Source organism: Saimiri boliviensis, chromosome 2 (genome assembly GCF_048565385.1).
Source record: "Saimiri boliviensis isolate mSaiBol1 chromosome 2, mSaiBol1.pri, whole genome shotgun sequence".
NCBI classification, from domain to species: domain Eukaryota; kingdom Metazoa; phylum Chordata; class Mammalia; order Primates; family Cebidae; genus Saimiri; species Saimiri boliviensis.
Genome location: NC_133450.1, coordinates 83,099,630 through 83,115,786, shown reverse-complemented (window position 1 = coordinate 83,115,786; position 16,157 = coordinate 83,099,630). Strand labels below are relative to the sequence as shown.

Below are 16,157 nucleotides of genomic sequence, written 5' to 3'. Positions count from 1 at the left end.
TTTTTGAGATAATGAGATAAATACTGGATAGATATGAGATGGTATTGTAAAGTAACAGTTAATTTTGTTAGGTTTTTAACACTATTGTGTTCACATTATTAAGAAAGGTATTATCTTAGGAGGCCAAGGCAAAGAGATCATTTGAGAACAGGAGTTCAAGTTCTCAACATAGTGAGACCTTGTCTCTACTTTAAAAAATATATTTTTTATGAAAAAAGAAAAAGAAAGAAAAGAATCCCCTAGTGTAAATAGCAGACTTCAGTTAATAAAAATCTAAGACCGAGTGCAATGGCTGTCACGTGTAATCCCAACACTTTGGAAGGCCCAGGCAGGTGGATCACCTGAGGTCAGGAGTTCGAGACCAGCCTGGCCAACATGGCAAAACCCTGTCTCTACTAAAAATACAAAAATTAGCCGATGTGGTGGCACACACCTGTAATCTCAGGTATTCAAGAGGCTGAGGGAGGAGAATTGCTTCAACCTGGGAGATGGAGGTTGCAGTGAGCCAAGATCATGCCACTACACTCCAGCCTGGGCAACAGAGTGAAACTCTGTCTCAGAAGAAAACAAAACAAATAAACAAAAAAAACCTATAAATATTGGTTAATCAATTGTAACAACTGTATCACAAGAATGCAAGGTGTTAATAATAGTAAACACTGGATGGGGAGTCTGTACACAGGAACTTTACATTTTCTACTCAATTCTGTGTAAACCTAAAACAGTTCTAAAAAGTCCAGGTCCAGATACAGTGCCTCATGCCTATAATCTCAGCATTTTTGGAGGCCAAGGCAAGAAGACTGTGTGAGGCCCAGAGTTCAAGACCAGCCTGGGCAAAATAGCAAAACTCCATCTCTACAAAATGTTTTAAAAAAACTAATTGGACATAGTGCCATGCATCTGAAGTCCCAGCTTCTCAAGAGGCTGAGACAGAAGTATTGCTTGAGCCCAAGAGTTCAAGATTGCAGTTAGCCATAATTGTGCCACTGTACTCCAGCCTAAGCAACAGAATGAGAACATGTCTAAAAAAAGGAAAAAAAAAAAAAAGTCCATTAATTAAAAAAAGAAAATCTGGGAACATGGGTTTCCTCTCCAACGAGTCTCCAATCCATTCTTAAAACTGGTCACCTAAGGAAATTCTACAGCTTATTATTTCACTTTTCAAAAATACAGATCCCACACATTTCCCTAATACTAAACACAGCTACTTCTAATACATTCTTACATAAAAACTTTCATACACTTTTTTTTTTTGGGGGGGGGGGGCAATGGATAAACGGCCAAAACTTTCTACGCTTTGGTAAGTACAAGTTAATGGGGCCAGGCTCAGTGGCTCATATCTGTAATCCCAGTACTCTGGTAGGCCAAGGCAGGTGGATCACCTGAGGTCACAAGTTCAAGACCAGCCTGTTCAAGATGGTGAAATCCTGTCCCTACTAAAAATACAAAAATTAGCCAGGCATGGTGGCACAAGCCTGTAGTTCCAGCTACTAGGGAGGCTAAGGCAGGAGGATCACTTGAACCCAGGAGGTGGAGGTTGCAGTAAGCCGAGACTGCACTCCAGCCCGGGTGACAAAGGAAGACCCTGTCTCAAAACTGAAACAAAAACAAAACAAAACAAAAAACAAGTTAATGGATTCACAAAATCATCACTGATCAATGAAGCTCTCACAGGCAAAGTAATGTCTGCCAAATTTTGATACATCAAACACCCCATACCCCAACTTCACACATTCTCTTACTAGGAACTAGGAACACAAATCTATAAAACAAAGTAGATTTATCTATAAAGTATAGTTTCAATACAAAAACAAAGGAGCCCCTATTTGTTAGACAGAGATACATACTCAAAAATTATATGATGTCTATAATTTCTTTTAAAGTACTCCAGAAATGTAGGGAAAATAATGTATTAAGAATACTATATATTTGCAACAATATTGGCCAAAATGCTGATATTTATTAAGGCTGAGTTTCGAATATACGAATGTTTCATTATGTAATTCTATTTTGGTGCTTAAATTTTTCATAATAAAAAATTAGAGGAAGGGACTTCATTTCCAGTTCCACAAGTGAGGCACATGGAAGCTGCCACACCACTCTATCAACAAGTACAAAGCCGAACAAGTGAAAAAATCAACTCAGAATTCTAAAAGCAAACTATTGCCACCAAAATTGGAAAGAGAGATGGGCAGACACAGAGAGTCACGACATACAAGAGCAGAAACATCCACAGGAACCAGTGCCAGAGTAGAAAAACCTGAATCACAACTGACAGATTGCTGGAGGCTAGGTGTCAACAAGCCCAAGACTTTAAAATTTCAGGGTTACCTAGGCATAGGTATGCTCTCCGAAATTTACAGAACTATTAGACAGAAATCATGCTTTTGTGAGTTTTACCTTTAGGAGTTGGACTAGTTTTTCACAGTATATAAAGGAGAAAAATTCCCTCATGCTTCCAGCAGGGGGAAGAGAAAAGGAACCATTTAAAAATATGCCACAACATTCTGTTCTTCCTAACAAGGTCTGCCCTCAAGAGAAACAAGTTAACTAGACCTAACCTGCTGGAGTTTGTTTCATTTATTTATTTTTTATTTAATTTTAATTTTTTTACTTTTTCAAGCAGGGTGTCATTCTGTTGCCCAGGCTGGAGTGCAGTGGCACAATCATAGCTCACTGTGGCCTTGACCTTCTGGGCTCAAGTGATCTTCTCACCTCCCAGCCTCCTGAGTAGCTGGGACTACAGATGCATACCACCATGCCCAGATAATTTTTTGTATTTTTTGTAGAAGGGGGATTTCACCACATTTCCCAGGCTGATCTCAATCTCCTGTGCTCAAGCAATCTGTCCACCTCAGTCTCCCAAAGTGCTAGAATTACAGGCATGAGCCACCATGCTGGCCTGGGGTTTTATTGAAGCTTAATTGATCTGAAGGAGAGGAAATACCCAAATGCAACCCATTCTAACCATCATGTCCCACCTAATGGTGTGTGGGAGGACTAGAAGCACTTATAAAGTTCACAGTCCAGGGGTAAAGGCACACTAAAATACTGAGAACAAATCACAGGACTATGGAATGCTTCCCCTCTCTCCCCCTCTTACCACGTTACTAAGAGTCTATTTTTAGCAGTTGCTTTTATGCAGTACATTATGTATAGCCATCAAGAAAAATATGCAAGGAACACTAGAAGGCAAAAAAACACAATTTGAGTAGAAAAAGCAAATATCAGAACCAAACATGGCAGAGATGTTGAGACAATCAGATCAGGAATTTAAAACAACATTGATTAATATGCTGAGGGCTCTAATGGATAAAACTGATATCATGCAAAAAGAGGTAGGTAATGTAAGCAGAGATGAAAATCCTAAGAAAGAACCAAAGGGAAACACAAGAACACTGTAACAGAAACGATGAAAGCCTTTTACGGGCTTATGAGTAGACTGGACACAACTGAGAAAAAAAAAAAAAGTATCTGAGCTTAAGGATACATCTACAGAAATCTCCAGAAGAGAAAATCAAAGAGGACAAAGACAGACACAGAAAGAAAACAAACAACAAAACAGAAGAGAGGATTAAGGGACAACTATAAAAGATGTAACAAATACATACACAATGGAAACATCACAAGGGGAAGAGAGAAAGGAAAAGATAACTATATGAATCAATGACTAAGAATTTCTCCAAATTAAGGTGAAACACCAAACCAGAGATCCAGGAAATTCAGAAAACGCCAGGTGGGATAAGTGCAAAAAAAAAAAAAAAAAAAAAAAAGCCAAAAAACCTACATCTACACATATTATTTTAAACCATCCAAGATAAAGAAACACCTTTGACTCCAAAGGAGCAGTTTGGAAAAAAAGAAAAAATGTTGAATGAAGCTAGAGGGGAAAGAAAAACAAGTCTTACCTATGGAAGAAGAACAAAAAAATTAGCCAGGCAGAGTAGCTCACCCCTGTATCCCAACAGTTTGAGAAGTCAAGGTGGGAGGATCGCTTGAGCCCAGAAGTTCAAGACCAGCCTAGGCAATAGTGAGACCCAATCTCCACAAACATTAAACATTAGCTTGTTGGTATTCTTTCTTTCTTCCTTTTTTTTTTTTTTTTTTTTTTTTCAGAGATGGAGTTTCACTCTTGTTGCCCAGGCGGGAGTACAATGGTGGATCTCTGCTCACTGCAACCTCCGCCTCCCAGGTTCAAGCAATTCTCCTGCCTCAGTTTCCTGAGTGGCTTGGATTACAGTTGCATGCCACCATGCCCGGCTAATTTTTTGTATCTTTTTGTAGAAACAGGGGTTCACCATGTCGGCCAGGTTGGTCTTGAACTCCTGACCTCAGGTGATCCACCCACCTCGGCCTCCAAAGTGCTGGGATTACAGGCCTGAGCCACTGCACCCAGCCTAAAGCTGGGTTTTCTTACATCAGATAAAACAGGATACAAAATCAATGTGCAAAAATCACAAACATTCCTATACACCAATAACAGACTTAAAGAGAACCATATCAAGAACGAACTGCCATTCACAATTGCTACAAAGAGAACAAAATACCTAGGAATGCAAATAACAAAGAATGTAAAGTTCTCTTCAAGGAGAACTACAAACCACTGCTCAAGGAAGTAAGAGAGGACACAAACAGATGGAGAAACATTCCATGCTCATGGTTAGGAAGAATCAATATCGTGAAAATGGCCATACTGCCCAATGTAATTTATAGATTCAACATTATCCCCATCAAGCTACCAAAGACCTTCTTCACAGAACTGGAAAAAAACCACCTTAAACTTCATATGGAACCAAAAGAGAGCCTGCATAGCCAAGTCAATTCTAGACAAAAACAACAAAGCTGGAGGCATCACACTACCAGACTTCAAACTATACTACAAGGCTACAGTAATCAAAACAGCATGGTACTGGTACCAAAACAGAGATACAGACCAATGGAACAGAACAGAGGCCTTCGAGGCAACACCACACATCTGCAACCATCTGATCTTTGACAAACCTCACAAAAACAAGCAATGGGGAAAGGATTCCCTGTTTAATAAATGGTGTTGGGAAAACTGGCTAGCCATGTGCAGAAAGCAGAAACTGGACCCCTTCCTGACAACTTACACTAAAATTAACTCCAGATGGATTAAAGACTTAAACTTAAGACCTAACACCATAAAAACTTGAAGAAAATCTAGGCAAAACCATTTGGGACATAGGCACAGGTAAAGACTTCATGACTAAAATACCAAAAGCATTCACAACAAAAACCAAAATAGACCAATGGGACCTAATTAAACTCCAGAGCTTCTGCAAAGCAAAAGAAACAACAATTAGAGTGAATCAGCAACCAACAGAATGGGAAAAAGTTTTGCATTCTACCCATCTAACAAAGGGCTAATATCCAGAATCTACAAAGAACTAAAACAAATTTACAAGAAAAAAACAAACAAGCCCATTCAAAAGTGGGGGAAGGACATGAACAGACACTTTTCAAAAGAAGACATACATGAGGCCAACAAACATATGAAAAAATGCTCATCACTGGTCATTAGAGAAATGCAAATCAAAATACACTGAGATATCATCTCATGCCAGTTAGAATGGTGATCATTAAAAAATCTGGAGACAACAGATGCTGGAGAAGATATAGAGAAATAGGAATAGTTTTACACTGTTGGTGGGAGTATAAATTCGTTCAACCATTGTGGAAGACAGTGTGGTGATTCTCAAGGACCTAGAAATAGAAATTCCATTTGACCCAGCAATCCCATTACTGGGTATATATCCAAAGAATTATAAATCATTCTATTATGAGGACACATGCACACAAATGTTCATTGCGGCACTGTTTACAATAGCAAAGACTTGGAACCAACCCAAATGCCCATCGATGATAGACTGGACAGGGAAAATGTGGCACATATACACCATGGAATACTATGCAGCCATCAAAAATGATGAGTTCGTGTCCTTTGTAGGGACATGGATGAACCTTGAAACCATCATTCTCAGCAAACTGACACAAGAACAGAAAAACAAACACCGCATGTCCTCACTCAGAGGCGGGTGTTGAACAATGAGAACACATGGACACAGGGAGCGGAGCATCACACACTGGAGTCTGTGGAGGGGAAATAGGGCAGGGATAGAGGGATAGTCTGTGGGGAGTTGGGGAAGGATAACATGGGGAGAAAGGCCAGATATAGGTGATGGGGAGGAAGGCAGCAAACAAACCACAATGCCATGTGTGTACCTATGCAACAATCCTGCATGTTCTTCACATGTACCCCAAAACCTAAAATACGATAAAACATATATATATATATATATATATATATATATATATATATATACACACACACACACACACACACATATATATATATATATATATACATATATATATATAAAAGAACTCACAAATCAAAAGAAACTACCAACAGAGGAGACAGACAACCTACAGAATGGGAGAAATTATTTGCAAACTATGTATTCTACAAAGATCTAATATTCAGAATTTACAAGAAACTTAAACAAATGAACAAATACAAAAACAAATCACCCTATTTTAAAACAGGCAAAGTGAAATATTAAGGTGTTCAAAGGAAAAACCCACTAACCTAGATTCTGCACCCCACAAAATTATCCTTCAAAAGTGAAGGAGAAATAGACTTTCTCAGACAAAAACTGAGGTAATTTTTTGGCAGTAAACTTCTCTTGCAAAACATGTTAAAAGTTCTTTGGAGAGAAAGAAAATAATACAGGGCAGAAACCCAGATCGTCACTGAAGAAGGAAAAAGTGAAGGCAACATAACAAATTATTCTTTTTATGCTTAACTGATCTAATAGATAACAGTTTGCTCAAAACAATAGCAACAATATACTGAATTATGTATGCTTATGTATTTATTTTGTGCATATAAATATATATATGTGCTTATGCATGCTAAATATATACGACTGACTACAATGATATAAAGGACAGGAAGGAGACATTAGGATCATTTTATTACAATAAAATACTTTTACCTTTGAAGTGGTATAGTGTTATTTGAAAGTGGACTTGGATTAGTTATAAATCTGTATTGCAAAATCTAGGGCAACCACTAAAAAGAGTAAAAGCAGAAGTATAATGGATATGTTAAGAAAGGAGAGAAGGCCGGGCATGGTGGCTCATGCCTGTAATCCAGCACTTTGGGAGGCTGAAGCAGATGAATTGCTGGAGGTCGGGAGTTCGAGACAGCCTGGCCAACATGGTAAAACCTCATCTGTACTAAAAATACAAATAATTAGTTGGGTGTGGCACACACCTATGTAATCCCCACTACTTGGGAGGCTAAGGCAGGAGAATTGCTTGAACCAAGGAGGCAGAGGTTGCAATGATCTGAGACTGAACCACCAAGCTCCAGCCTGGGTGACAGAGAAGACTCCATTTCAAAAAAAAAAAAAGAAAAAGGAGAGAAAATGGAATCATATAGAATGCTCAATTAAAACTACAAAAGACAGGTCGGGCATAGTGGTTCACACCTGTAATCCCAGCACTTTGGGTGGCCAAGGCAGGTGGATCACTTGACGTCAGGAGTTCGAGACTGGCCTGGCTAAGATAGTGAAACCCTGTTTCTACTACAAATGCAAAAATTAGCTGGGCATGGTGGCATACTCCAGTAGTCTCAGCTACTTAGGAGAGGTGGGAGATCACTTGAGCCCAGGAGGCAGAGGTCACAGGGAGCCAAGATTGCATCACTGGCACTCCAGCCTGGGCGACAGAGCAAGATTCTATCACAAGAAAAAAAAAAAAAAAAAAAAAAAAGCTAAAACTATAAAATATAGAAAAAGAGTGGGAGACAAAAATAATAATAAAAGACAACAACAACAGACTGGACACAGTGGTGCATACCCTTGTAATCCCAGCAGTTTGTGAGGCTGAGGCAGGAGGATCACTTGAGGCCAGGAGTTGGAGACCAGCCTGCCTGGGCAACATAGTGAGACTCTGTATCCACAAAATATTAAAAAATTAGCTAGGCATGGCAGCACATACCTACAGTCCCAATTACGCAGGAGGCCAAAGGCAAGAGGATCACTTAAGTTCAGGAGTTCAAAGCTGCAGTGAGATATGATTACACCACTGCACTCCAGCCTGGGTGACAGAGTGAGACCCGTCTCAAAAAAAAAAAAAAAAGAACAAGACAACAAATAGAAAACAATAACAAAAATGGTGATATATTAATATACCTATACCAGCAATCACTTCAAACATGAATGGTCTTAATGTACCAAATAGATTGGATAGATTAAATCAAAAAACAAAACCCAATTGTATGTTGTCTACAAGAAACCCACTTTAAGTATGTAAACACAAATAAGCTTAAAGTAAATGAATGTAGAACCACATACCATACTAATACTCAAAAGAAAGTAAATATTGCTACTTTAATTTGACAGAGCAGGCTCCACGTCAAGAAAAATTGACAAGTACAAAGAAGGGCATCATAACGAATCACAGCAGCTTGCACCTGTAATCCCAGCTATTCAGGGGGCTGAGGCAGGAGTTCAACACCAGCCTGAATAACCTAGTGAATACATCTCCAAGAAAATTAATAATAACAATAAAAGGCCGGGCGCGGTGGCTCAAGCTTGTAATCTCAGCACTTTGGGAGGCCGAGGCGGGTGGATCACAAGGTCAAGAGATCGAGACCATCCTGGTCAACATGGTGAAACCCCATCTCTACTAAAAATACAAAAAAAATTAGCTGGGCATGGTGGCGTGTGCCTGTAATCCCAGCTACTCAGGAGGCTGAGGCAGGAGAATTGCCTGAACCCAGGAGGTGGAGGTTGCGGTGAGCTGAGATCACGCCATTGCACTCCAGCCTGGGTAACAAGAGTGAAACTCCGTCTCAAAATAAATAAATAAATAAATAAATGACAATAAAAGATCATTACACAATGACAAAGGGGTCAATTCTCTAAGAAGACATGTACTGTGTGCCTAATAACACCTAGAAACATGCATGCACCTAACAACAGAGCTTCAAACTACATGAGGTAGGAAACAATAGAAGTGTAAAGAGAAAGACAAATGCACTATTATAGCTGGAAACGTCAAAACTCTTCTATCAAAAATGAACAGATCCAGCAGCAAGAAAATCAGTAAAGACATAACTGAACTCAACAATACCATCAATTAACTGGATATAATTGACATCTATAGACCACTTAAGCCAACAACAGCAGAATACACATTATTCTCCTGCTCACATAGAATATTCACCAAAACAGATCACATTCTGAGTGTTACAAAACATACCCTAACTAACTTAAAAGAACAGAAATCATACAGTGTCTTCTGTCACAACAGAATTAAACTAGAGATCAATATCAGAAAGACAACTGAAAAATTTCTGAAATATATGGAGATTAAGGCAATGCACTTCTAAATAACACATGGGTCAAAGAAGAACTTTCATAAGAAATTGTAAAACATTTCATACTAAATAAAAACTTAACATCAAAATTTCTGGGATGCACAAAAAACAGTGCTTGAAGGGAAATGTATAGCACTGAGTGCATGTATTAGAAAAAAAAAGATCTAAAAATCAATAACCAAAGTTTTTACTTTAGGAAACTAGAAAACAGCAAATTTAAGCAGAAGAGAAGAAATAATAAAAATCCGAGCAGAAATCAATCAAATTAAACATAGAAAATCAAAAAAGAAAAATTCAAACTAAAAGCTGATTCTTTGTAAAGATCAATAAAATCAATAAACTTCCACCCAGGATAAGAAAAAAGAGAAAGGGCACAAATTACTAATATCATAAATTAAAGAGGGGGCATCACTACATATCAAATGGACATTAAAAGGGCAGGCCAGGCACAGTGGCTCATGCCTGTAATCCTAGTACTTTCGGAGGTTGAGGCAGGAGAATCACTTGAGGCCAGGAATTCAAGACCAGCAACATAATGAGATTCTGTCTCTATAAAAAATATATATATTTTTAAATTATCCAGGTATAATTTTAGGCCAGTAGTCCCAGCTATTCAGGAAGCTGAGGCAGGAGGATCACTTGAGCCTGTGAGGTCAAGGCTGCAGTAATCAGCCACTGCACTCCAACTTAGGAGACAGAGCAAGACCATGTCTCAAAAAAAATAAAATAAAATAAAATAAAATAAAAAATAAAAAACAGAAAGAAATAGCAACAACAATTAATAACTTCCCAGAACACAAAATATCAGGTGCATATTGCTTCACTAGTGACTTCTATTAAACATTTAAGGAGGAAATTATGCCAGTTCTTTATCATCTCTTACAGAAGACAGAAACAAAGGATATACTTCTAAACTCATTCTATGAGGCTAGTATTATCCTAATACCAAAACCATACAAAAGACATCACAAGAAAACTACAGGGCAGTACTTCTCATGAATATAGATGCCAAACGCCTTTAAAAATGCACAGATTGAGCCAGGATCACACCTGTAATCCCAGCACTTTGGAAGGCCAAAGTGGGTGGACTGCTTGAGCTCAGGAGTTAAGAGCCTAGCCTAGGCAAATATGGTGAAACCCTATCTCTACAAAAAAACATTCAAAAATTAGGCTAGACAGTCACTCACGCCTGTGAACCCAGCACTTTGCGAGGGCGAGGCAGGTGGATCATGAGGCCAGAAGTTCAAGACTACCCTGATCAACACGGTGAAACCCCGTCTCTACTAAAAATACAAAAAAATAGCCAGGCATGGTGGTGCACGCCTGTAATTCCAACTACTTAAGAGGCTGAGGCAGGAGAATCATTTGAACCCAGGAGGTAGAGGTTGCAGTGAGCTGAGATCACACCACTGCACTCCAGCCTGGGTGACAGAGCGGGACTCCATATCAAAAAAACAAAACAAAAATACAAAAATGAACTGGGCATGGTGGCTCATGGCTGTAGTTCCAGTTACTTGGGAGGCTGAAGTGGAAGGATTACCTGTGCCTGGGGCGGTTAAGGCTGCAGTAAACTATGACTGCACAACTGCACTTCAGCCTAGGTGACAGAGTGAGATCTTGTCTAAAAAAAAAAAAAAAAAAAAAAAAGCAAATTGAATTTAACAATGTATAAAAGAATTATACACAAAAACCAAATAGGATTTATCCCTGGTATGCAAGGCTGGTGCAAAATTCAAGTATCAATTAATGTAATCCATTGACACCAACAATCTAAAAAAGAAAAATCACAAGTTTGTAGCAATAAACACAGAAAAAGCGTTTGACAGATTCCAATGCCCATTCATGATAAATCTCTCAGAAAACTAGGAATAGAGGGTAAACTCAATTTGATAAACCATATCTACAAAGTATATCTGTAGATTTACAGATAACATCATATTTAATGGTGAAAAACTAGAAGTTTTCCTTCTAAGATCAGGAATAAGGCAAAGATGTCCCCTGTTTGCCTTATTCTCTTACACTCTCTCCCAACATCATACTAGAAGTACTAGCTAATGCAATAAAATAAGAAAAGGAAATAAAAGGCATACTGATTGGGGCTAGGCAGTGGCTTATGTCTGTAATCCCAGCACTTTGGAAGGCCCAGATAGGCAGATCGCTTGAGTCCAGGAGTTGAAGACTAGCTTGGGCAACATGGCAAAACCTCATCTCTACCAAAAATACAAAAGCTATCTGAGCACGGTAGCACATGTCCATAGTTCTGGGCACTGAGGTGGGAGAATTGCTTGAACTCAAGAGGCTGTGGCGAGAGAACTGCTTGAGCCTGGGGGCTGAGGTTGCAATCACGCCAATGCAGCCCGGCTTGGACAACAAAGTGAGACACTGTTAAAACAAACAAACAAACAAACAAACAAAAAGCATGCTGAATGGGAAAACAAAAATAAAACCATCTTTGTTTGAGATGTCTATGTAGAAAATCATGATTGCCCTTGTAAAATCTGAAAGAATCAACAATGAAACTCCTGGAACTAATGAGATTGTGGCAAGGTTGCAGGAGACAAAGTTAATGTATAAAACGCTACAGTAATCAAGACAGTGTCATGCTGGTGAAGGGCCAAACACACAGGTCAATGGAACAGACTAGAGAGCCTGGAAATAGAACTCATGTGTTGAGACACAGCACAAGAGATTGTGAAAGTTGAGGAAAAAAACAGCAAAAAATTTTTTGATTAAAAAAAGAACAGAGAAGTGAAGATAGGTAGGATATCATTATAAAACACTCATTTAAACTGGAAGAAAAAAGAATCTAACAGATGAGAATGGCAATTACCACCTATGAACAGTTTCAAAGCAAATAAACTGAAAAACAAAGGATGAAGATAGTACAGCTGCAAATGGAGAGGGGAAGGAGACCCACATAAATGTTTACACAGAGATGTAGCTCTGAACAATGCTCTTGAACCTGGGTGGCAGAGGATGCCATGAGCCAAGATCATGCCACTGCCCTACATCCTGGGCAATAGAGCAAGACTCCAACTTAAAAAAAAAAATTAAACATCAATTTAAAAATCAACTAATCCAGGCCGGGCGCGGTGGCTCAAGCCTGTAATCCCAGCACTTTGGGAGGCCGAGGCGGGTGGATCACGAGGTTGAGAGATCGAGACCATCCTCGTCAACATGGTGAAACCCTGTCTCTACTAAAAATACAAAAAATTAGCTGGGCATGGTGGCTCGTGCCTGTAATCCCAGCTACTCAGGAGGCTGAGGCAGGAGAATTGCCTGAACTCAGGAGGCGGAGGTTGCGGTGAGCCGAGATTGCGCCATTGCACTCCAGCCTGGGTAACAAGAGCGAAACTCCATCTCAAAAAATAATAATAATAATAATAATAATAAATAAAAATAAAAATTAACTAATCCTAGCAGGGTGAGGTGGCTCACGCCTGTAATTCCAGCACTTTGGGAGGCCAAGGCGGGTGGATCACGAGGTCAAGAGATCGAGACCATCCTGGCCAACATAGTGAAAACCCATCTCCACTAAAATACAAAAATTAGCTGGGCGTGGTGGTGCACGCCTGTAGTCCCAGCTACTCAGGAGGCTGAGGCAGGAGAATTGCTTGAACCCAGGAGGCAGAGGTTGCAGTGAGCCAAAATCACACCACTGCACTCCAGCCTGGCACCTGGCGACAGAATGAGACTCTGTCTCAAAAACAAAACAAAACAAAAAATCAAATAATCCTATAAAGGGTTAGCCTCTGGTTAAATACCTTTGCCTTACATGCACAGCCTTTTCATTGAGATCATTCAGTAAGAAATCACTATGCCAACATGATGGACGGCAAGAGCAGCTCAGCCTCATAAAAATGTTATCAGATTACAGATTAAGATTGGTACAGATTACAAAGTACCCTCAACAAAATGAAACATGAGGAATAAGTAAGCAGAATGCATAAGTTAAGAAACCAAGAGAAGAGAGTCAAGGACTGCCTAACTGAGATAGGGACCAGAAGATTAAAAATCAATTTATTTTTGAAAAGTAAAGGGTTCTTAAGAATGAGACGTCATGTAGTTATAAGCAGATAGGAAAAATATTTTCGTTAATAATGTGAAAAATAAAATACAAGAAAAGGAGAGAGCTAGCCTCCAAGGGTCTCTAATTCATTCATAAAAGGTACCAAACTGATCTTCAAGCTTTATCACATAGAATCTTGAGTAAACCACGGTCAAAATAAGCAGGAGAACCTCCTGAAGGGGCGGCAAAGGTGTATCCTGCCACACCTGGAAGCATCTCCTTGGGGCCAAGTAGGAGAAAGGTGAAGTGGTACTATCCACACCAAGCTGATGCTGACATACCCTTCATGGGCTTGGCTTAGAGTAAAACAGGTATCCTGGGATCTGTGTAACCCAGGAAGATGTAGCTCTCACTGTACCCGTTTGTGGCCTCTATACCACTAAGTTGAAAACAACAACTCAAGAGAAATGGGGAGAAAATAGAAAAGGTCAGAAAAAGAGAGTCATCCTTTTACCTATTCTTTCTTGTCCAATTATTTATTTTTCTAGTATTTACAATGATTGCCAATTCATCCACTGTTTTCCTGACTTACCATGTTGTAGAAAAGCTAAGTCTGAGCTAAAAATGACCATAAAACAGATCTATAATTTTACTGGCATCATTCTCCAATCAAATGAGCCAACTGGTAGAGAAACCTGGATAACTGGAATGCTTACGGCAAAGGAAAATGATCAACCATATTTAATTGTGTTTCAGATCAAACATTTAAATAACAGTAATATCAGAGAGTATGTCATTAAGCTAAGAATACAAAAGTGAACACAAACTAACAACGTATTCAGGGTTTTATACTACTTGGATTCATGTCAGAAAAAAATTATTCATTCTTGTAATTTAAAAAAAATGGGGCCTCAACAGTAAAATGGACTTCAAAAATGATGACAGGGCTGGAGTTATTTTCTAAAACTGAAGTTAATATGAATCAACACATAATCAACCGTATTATTTTTAAACCATCCTGCAATGTGGTTTGAAAGCAGCTTTCCTTGCTGTGATTAAAGCATTTTTAACATCAAGAGACCTGAATAGAGACAACTCAGAGGTATTTGTGATTGGTTGTTTAAAAAAGAAAGGCAAATAGGAGACTTGCGGCAATACTTTCTAAAGCAGTAAAAATTCTGCTAATTCACACTCTCATCCTCACTCCATGAAAAGGAACTCCCAAGGCCCAATTATTCTAGGTAGTTATACATTTCTACTACTACTAACTAGTTATAAAATTTCCAGGAGAAAAATGCTCAGCATATTTAGACCTGGCTGACACCAGTACATTTAATTAGTACTTAAAGAATGTAATTAAGGTTCAGAAAGATACAAATAAATTATGAATTATCATACAAATCATAAATTGTATATTCTACAAAGACCTTACCTTGCAGCTTTTTCAAAACAGCAACTTCCATTTTCAGAACTTGTTTTGGTTGTTGAGCTGATTCCACCTTCAGTGCAACATTTTCCCTGGTGAGCATGTCCAAGGCATCGTAAATTTCTCCAAAGCCCCCACCCCCAATCTTTCTCAACTGCACAGAAAATAAGAACACACACACTCAAAATTACTAGAAGATTCTAACTTGAATGCAATTCATCTCATATTTAGAAAATACTGTATAATTTTACAATGTTTTATGATAAAATAATTCAATATTGTCAAATTAACTATGTATATGCCAAGAAGAAAACATATGCCTGAAAATAACATCAAAACCTTTCCGTACAGGTTTATCCACAAAAAAAGTAATGAAATTATTTCACCCACAAACAATTTTAAAATTTGGTTGATAGCCGTCATCAGAAATGTCACCAAAAATACAATATTTGAAAGAATCACTTCAAATTAAAATAACAAATCTGGTTGTTGAGTGGCATTTGTAGAAATTTTAAATTTTATTTTAATTTTAAAGATTTTTTAAACTATGAAATCCTGGCTGAGTGCAGTGGCTCACGCCTATAATCCCAGCACTCTGGGAGGCCAAGGTAGGCGGCTCACTTGAGGTCAGGAGTTCGAGCCCAGCCTGGCCAACACTGTGAAACCCTGTCTCTACTAAAAAATACAAAAATTAGCCAGGCGTGGTGGCACATGCCTGTAATCACAGCTACTCAGGAGGCTGAGGCAGAAAAATCGCTTGAACCCAGGAGGCAGAGGCTGTAGTGAGCTGAGATCCAGCCACTGCATTCCACCCTGGGTGACAGAGTCCATCTCTAAACAAACAAGCAACAACGAAAACACCACAAAATCCTTTTGCCAACTGAAGTCTTATCTAGAACCAATGTGGTAGATGTATATGCGGGGTGGAGTGGGGAGGAAGCCACCACCCAGGTTTTTCACCACCACTTACCCTTCTCTCTGAGGCACCTAACAGGGTCCACAAAGCAGGCTGAGAACTCTAATACTAAGCTATCCCAGAGTTCACTAGTCATCTATTTATTCAAATATGGGTTAAAAAAATCAATTTAAGCAAGTTCATTAAGCACTATTCTCTCTGATAAAATATGTTAGCTTAACTGGGGAATATCAGGATGCTGGTCTGAGTATCATAAGCAAGTTCTGAAGAGTCAGTGGCAACTGCATCTGTAGGGCTCTGAAAGGTGGGTTGTGGGGGTAGACACTTCAACCTAGAGACACAATTTTTTTTCCATTTCCTGAAACTAGGTTGTCTCCTTCTCACAATATCAAAC

At 38.9% G+C, this 16,157-nt stretch overlaps 1 protein-coding gene across 2 annotated transcripts in view; it reads right to left on the bottom strand.

Annotated features, from left to right (window-relative positions):
- TTBK2 (tau tubulin kinase 2) overlaps nt 1–16,157 on the bottom strand; it is a 164,715-nt gene that overhangs the window by 103,774 nt on the left and 44,784 nt on the right. Inside the window, exon 3 of one of the 2 annotated variants that reach the window (XM_039469265.2) lies at nt 14,854–15,001. The exons of the other annotated variant lie outside the window; for it this stretch is intronic. Within the exon in view, the coding sequence (XP_039325199.1) occupies nt 14,854–15,001 (148 nt within the window). The remainder of the gene's footprint in view (nt 1–14,853; nt 15,002–16,157) is intronic. 2 annotated transcript variants of the gene reach the window in all.